The sequence below is a fragment of the Euleptes europaea genome, chromosome 6, assembly GCF_029931775.1.
Source record: "Euleptes europaea isolate rEulEur1 chromosome 6, rEulEur1.hap1, whole genome shotgun sequence".
Taxonomy (NCBI): Eukaryota; Metazoa; Chordata; class Lepidosauria; order Squamata; family Sphaerodactylidae; genus Euleptes; species Euleptes europaea.
The window spans coordinates 13,873,377-13,880,102 of record NC_079317.1 but is presented as its reverse complement, the minus strand read 5'-3'; the positions used below and the strand labels follow the sequence as shown (position 1 = coordinate 13,880,102).

Genomic DNA, 6,726 nt, shown 5'->3' with positions numbered 1-6,726 from the left:
TTAACTGTACAGCATTTTGATTTCTCTCAACCCAAACAACAACGATTTTTTAAAAATCACAAATACACACAACCTAAACCTTTCAAAAGTTTTGCTAGCCTGGAAAAAAAACCATGCATCGCCAAGTTTGACCATTTTCTGCAGCAGGAAGACGACAAAACAAGGCTGTTAGCCTTTTCACCAGTCAGCAGAACTTCGCTAAACTTGACCTATGGAGATGTACAGTTAGATATCAACAGTTAACAAGAACAAAAAAGAAAAGAAAAATCTATATACCAGAACGGGTTCGCTGGATTTAACCTTTAGCGTAGCAAAATCCCCTAATTCAACATCAACAATCTCCAGTGTTTGGGATGGAGCAACGTGTCACCAGAAACCACCTTTTGGAACATGGCAGACACTGGTTCTTGTAGGTTATCCGGGCTGTGTAACCGTGGTCTTGGTATTTTCTTTCCTGACGTTTCGCCAGCAGCTGTGGCAGGCATCTTCAGAGGAGTAACACTGAAGGACAGTGTCTCTCAGTGTCAAGTGTTACTCTTCCTACACACTTGACACTGAGAGACACTGTCCTTCAGTGTTACTCCTCTGAAGATGCCTGCCACAGCTGCTGGCGAAACGTCAGGAAAGAAAATACCAAGACCACGGTTACACAGCCCGGATAACCTACAAGAACCAATGAACTCTGACCGTGAAAGCCTTCGACAATATGGCAGACACTCTTTAACAGTTTGAAATGCTGACACTGTTCTTTAACTGCCTGAATTTTACAAACAACTTTAAAGGAAATTTTGGGCAGCGGCTTGATGCCCACTGATATCTCCCCTGGTTCACCAAGGCCCCGGTCACCCAGCCCATACCCGGTTTTCCGTCTGACTCCAGGCCTACCTCCACCCACTGTTCTGGCCAGCTGTGTTTTTCATATCAGGAAATGCTGGACTCTTGAGTAACAGTCCAAGGAAAAGGAAATAAGTCATATTCCCTGTTAATGCCCTAATTCCTGAGGCAGCTGCCATCTTACAGATTTGCTTCGCAGAGACCAAACCCAAGCTGAGACTAACAGAAGACGCGGGTTTAGTGTAAGAATCCATACAAATAAAAACACTGACACACAACGGCTTATAGGGATGTTGTAACATTTGTGGGGGAGAACTGCTGAATTTTCACTGGCTCACTGCTGAATTTTCGCTGGGGACCACGATTCCGGCTGTCAGTGGGCCAGAAGTAAAAATAATGGCTACATGGTTAGAAGTTGGCACCCCGAAAGAGGCACTTGTCAACAGCATCAACAAGCCACCCTTACCTATGAGTAGCAAGGCTTGAGTTCTGTAGCCGTATGGGAAGGACAGGAGGGAGCAATTGCTGCACCCATGCAACCAGCCACCCAGCTCCGAAGACTTAAAGGCAGTCAGATCATTCGAAGTAGGGGTAGCGTTTTCCAGCAATGGCCCCATCCCACTACAGGCCTGCCCCTTTATCCCCAACACGGTTCTCGAAGATTCGCTGACATCCCCACCAAATGAAATTTCAGGGGGCTCAGTGAACTGCAGTGGGAAAAAGACACGAGAAAGCCCTGTTCTGCAAAGCCCACAGATGGTTGGATACATCCCGGCGTGGACAAAAATCACAAATGGAAATGGACAGAGCTTTGACGAGTACCCCTGCCAAGGCACAGCACACGCTGCTATGCCAAGCTGCCAACGGGGCAGAACTGAGAGGACTTCCCACCAGCTTGCTTGTGAAGCTCCCTTCTCTCTCCCCCATGCCTGTTACTCATATGGGGGAGGGAGGGCGGGAGAGAAGAGGAGAGGAACCTTTCATAGGTTTGTTGAGGCCTTCAGTCATACATACCTAGTGGACAGAATAGGTTCAACTCCTTAACAGCTGCCCTTATTCCCAGTGGGAATTAGCTTGTAGGACAGAACAGAGAAGAATATACTATCAGAGAGGGGGTAGGATTTTCTCTTTCCAGACCCCAATGTCACCTTAACTTAAAGTACTTCACTGGGCACCTGTTCCCCACAGATTACACAGAACCTTCAGTATGAATCAAGGCGTATGAGAAACGGATGCCTCTCATGTGATCGCATATCCCCCTTTTCCTACAAAGGTGGTTCGTATGACTGGGGCCTTTGCCCGTGCAGCCTCTGACAAACTCAGGGTCACGTTTAAACTTGGGTGGGTGGGATTAAGGATGCCTAAGAGGCTGTGGACTGTAGTGAACTTGCACACACCCCACAGGTGGACGGGCAGGAAATAGTTCAGCGCCTTCCACAAAAACTGCCAGGTGAGGTGGGAAAGAGAAGGGGAGAAAGTGTACAGACAGGAAAGTTTGATCAAAAACAGTAGAAGAACTTGAGCCCGAACAATTTCAAAAGGCCAACGAAATTTCACCACCAGACAAGAAAAATCAAGGGAGTTTTCGTGCAGGGCCATGTTGACTTCAAGGCTTTTTTCTACTTATTGTAAAGGCTGTCCCCTTAAGGCATACGGAACTCACATTTCTGTTCAAATATACGTGTAATAAATAACATAAAATCTTCCCTAGAGAATTCTCCCCTCCCCCTGCTTTGAAATTCTGCTTGTCTGCAAAGTACTTCGAAATAGTGAGAGTCAAAATAAACAAGTGAAATCCACAGCATGAAGGATCAGGAGTCTAGACTGCCTAACTGAGGCAGCTGTGATGGAAACATAAAAAATACTTGGGGGGGATGCTGTGCGGGCCCTGATCCGTTTGGGGTATACCTTCCCGACAAGGTTTATGCCTTCTCTCTCAGGGGACTTCATCACCCATTTCCAGCTTGGCAAGGAAGCCCGGCCAAACCAGGAGTGCACGAAACACCTTTCTTATCATTGGAATGACCCAATCCATACACCAATTAAGCCAATTGGCGGGATTGAGTCAGGTCGCCGAGAACGCTCAATTAAAGTTACTTGTGAATTAAGATTCACCTTTCCTATCATGCAAAATATTATGGGTTGGTGGAGGACTATGGTAGAGCCGGGAAGAAGGGGCATTAGGGGTGCCTCCCTCCGTGAAATGTAGACCTACATTTCTTCTTCCAAATATCATATGCTTGAAGAGAATTATCCTCAGCAAATGAAAGAGCTGATACCATCTTGGCGGTGGTTCCCCCCCCCCCAACACGATTTACCTCAAACCACCAGTGACTTTACAAGGCCACAATGAAATTTACGGATATGTCTGTACAAGTCGCCGGACTGGGTGAACCGTCTCTCGCACCATTTGCAGCCATGCGGCTTCTCTCTCGTGTGCACCACCGCATGCCGGCTGAGGTTGTGGGAATACTGGAAGCTCTTCCCACACTGGCCGCAGGTGTACGGCTTCTCACCCGAGTGAGTCCTTTCGTGTCTTTTCAAGGTGTACATGCAGGAGAACGTCTTGCCGCAGAGGGTGCACGTGGGGACGGAACCGTCGGGAGACAGCCGGGTCCGGGAGCCGTCCTTATCGCGGAAGTGGGAACTGAGGTGGAGCTGCAGGACGTGTGGACTGGGGAAGACTTTGCTGCAGAGGGGGCACACGCAGATGTGGCTGGGAGGGACCAAGACGCCCGGCGATAAGATGTCGGAGGAGTCCATGTCGTCCTCGCTCGCCTCCCGTTCGTGATCGAGGTCCTCCTCCGGCACGTGAGAATTCCCATTCCCCGCAAACACGTTTCCCAGCCCCGTCATCAGGTTCTTGGCAGCAGTCCCAAAATGCTGGCTCTCTGGGCTCCCCGCTTCCCCGTCCTCCTCGTCCGACAGAGACTCTTGTTCGTCTTTCACAAGAGTCTCGCTACCCTGCTGCTGGCTATCGGGCGCCAGCTGTCCAAAGACGTAGGAGGGGTGTAAGGAATCTCTCCCAGCCAGAGGCTTGAAAGACAAATCTAAAGCACACTCGGCATCACTCGAAGCCAAGCGGTGGCTAAGAGACCTTTGGGACAAAGGTCCTCCCAACGTCCCCACATTCGCTTTTGTTTTTTCAGCTGCCACGGTGTCCGATTCGTCCTCGGTCAACACAGAGTTGATACTTACAAGATCAGAGGACCAGGCAGAATAAGCGCTGCCCTTTTCTTTCCCGGCGGCCGGTCGTTCATATTCCGCAGTGGCGAATTTCTGTTTACTCCCCGAGTCCAGCTCGTGCCCCAGGGGGACGCCGTTGGCCGAGCCCCGCTCATCCTTCTCCAAAGGGGCCCCGCCGCCGTTCGTCTTCTCCTCCCCGCACAATTCCTTATCTTTCAGCTTGCCCTTGCAGACTTTCACAATGTCGTACATGTGAAGGTAGCTGGCGGCCGCCAGTACGTCTTCCACCGGCAGGCTGTTGAACTCCAGCTTGCCTTCGTACATGAATTCGAGCAGCAAGCCGAAGGCTGGGGCGGTGACAATGTCACTGTTCAAATGCACAATGTCCCTTTTGTCTAGCTGGTCCCTGTAGAAAAGATGGAAGTACATGCTGCAGGAGGCGAGGACGGCTCTGTGAGCTCGGAACTGAGCGTCTCCAACTAAAACAGTACAGTCACACAGGAAACCCTGGTGACGCTGCTGACTCAGACACTGCAGTAACTGCCGGCTATGGTCTGGGAACTCCATTCTTCCTTCATAACCTGTTCGAAAACAGGAAAAACTTGAATGCTACTTAGACACCGCAGGGCTTCCAAGCAGCTGTTAACAAACAGATTGGCTGTAGGGTAACCGGAGCTTTGGAGATAACAGTTCCAACTGTTAATTGTCTATATAAACCGGGTAGGATTCCCCCCCCCATAATTTCTTTTTAAAATGCTTCTCTTCCCCCCCCCCCGCCGCAACACCTGCTTCGAAAACAGGAAAAACTTGCCTCTAAGTAAAGCAAAGCTCCTAAAGGAGACTAACACCTCTAACCTTTGTCTTTTGATGCTTTAAGGGGGTATAAAAGAGAAGATGGACTTTGTAGTTCTGAAGCTCCCCAGAAATCTTAACTTGGGGGCATCCTCAGGGCGATTTCCATAAAACAAGGGCACCCCCCCCGCGCTTCCCCCATAACCACTTTGCACATCAAACAATCCGATGCGCACCCCTCTCCCTTCCAATCAACTCTCTGCCCACCGCCAGGAGCCCCGAGCAAACATCCACGCCGAAAAGTCCCCCCAAAGCGAGAACAGATGCGGAGACGAACCAGTTCCCCCCACACGGCCGGCACCCGAAAGCCCCCAAACCGACGGGGGCACCCCGGGGCCACCCGCTTACCTTCCCCAGCCGCCAAGCCGAAACCGGAGGGCTCATGTGGAGGGACAGGCGCCCCCCTCCCCGTGGCAAGCCCTGGGGCCCCGCCGGCTGGTGCAGAGGGGGCTCAGCCCGCCCCCAGGGAACGGGCAGAGGCGGAGAGGCCGGTCTTCTTTCCCTTTTCTTTTCGCTGGCCAGTAACGGAAGAATGCCTGGCTGTGAAAGGGAGAGAGAGACAGAGAGGCTGAGAGAGGGGAGCGCAGGAGAGGGAGGGGAGCGAGTGCTCGGTTTGCTAATTACACCGCAAGCTGGAGAGTCAGCTGCTCTGACTTCACTGCGATGGAAATGCTACCTCCAGCTGTGCCCCTTTTAATGCCATATGTTCCTTCAAATCTAGCTACCAGCCAACCACAGCTTGCAGCCTTTTAAAGTTCCAGCCACGCAGCGCCCCCCCCATCCCCCCCCCGCCCCATTTATAGACCTCTATTAAATCTCCAAACTACTCCTTCTTCCTTTCTGGATCTCGCCCTCCCTGCCTTCTCTACCCCCCCCCACGATTCTTCCCCCCCCCCTTCCCCTGGGAAAGTTGCAGAAATAATCTTATTACTAGTTGCTGGCAATGGAGGACGCGGCTTGACCTTTGGAGAGGTGCGGGGCGCGCAGGGAGGGGGGAAAGTTGGGAGGGGGGAAAGTGGGGAGGGGGAAAGGGGGGTGATCTTGCCGGGGGTGCAGACGAGAGACACATCCCGGGTTCTAGATCCCTCCGGCGGGTTTGCCAGCTTCTGTTCCCCCCCCCACCAAGTCCACACTTTATGCCCCCCCCGGGCCTCCCTTGTACAACTTTGCCAGTCAACCCGCCCGGCGCCTCCCTTTGCGGGGGGGGAGGACCCCGCATGCACCCAGCTGCGCAAAAGAGAATGCAAAGTTTTTTTTGGGGGGGGGGCGCACAGATCCCTGCCCGGCTCCCCCCCACCCCACCCCGGTTCCATGCAAATCTGCAGGGGCGGCCAAAGCTTGCAACTTACCAGCCCGGCCGGGGGGGTCCCGCGGGGGGGTGGGCGCTCATGCGCTCCAGCTGCTCGCCGCGGCCCCCTCCTTCCTCCTCCTCCCCCCCGCCCCAGATGTGCCTCCCCCGAGCGGCCGCCGGGCTGCGCCTTGTTGCTGGCAACCCCGGGCAAGCGGCGCTCCCGTGTGTGTTGTGAAGCAGGTTGTTAGCCCGGGCGCTCTCGCGATACTTCCCCCCCCTCCCCTCCCCTCGGATTCCAGGCGTGCGGCGGGGGAGGAGGCGCGCGCCCGGGCGGCTCCTTTTTTTCGCCTCCTCGGCGCGCGCGCGCACAATGGCCGGGTGCTGCTGCTGCTGCTGCCGGTGGCGGCCAGAAATCGCCCCCCCCGCTCCAGTCTACCAGGGCTTCTTTTTAAAAAAAAAAAATATTTTTTTTATTTTTTTTCATTTAATGTATTTATAAAAAACAATATAGTAATGATAAAAAAAATTAATCCACTTTAGCAATTAAATGACTTCCCCCTCTC

The 6,726-nt window shown here is 52.7% G+C and overlaps 1 protein-coding gene across 1 annotated transcript; it reads right to left on the bottom strand.

The window, feature by feature from the left end:
* Positions 1-3,135: 3,135 nt before the first annotated feature.
* Positions 3,136-4,595, bottom strand: ZBTB42 (zinc finger and BTB domain containing 42). The gene has a single exon (XM_056851615.1). It carries the CDS (start codon positions 4,585-4,587, stop codon positions 3,154-3,156), a length of 1,434 nt encoding a protein of 477 aa, XP_056707593.1. The 5' UTR covers positions 4,588-4,595; the 3' UTR covers positions 3,136-3,153.
* Positions 4,596-6,726: the final 2,131 nt, after the last annotated feature.

Bases quoted from the DNA above. Each gene is read 5' to 3' on its own strand.
- ZBTB42 (XM_056851615.1), bottom strand. From the start codon at position 4,587: ATGGAGTTCCCAGACCATAGCCGGCAGTTACTGCAGTGTCTGAGTCAG.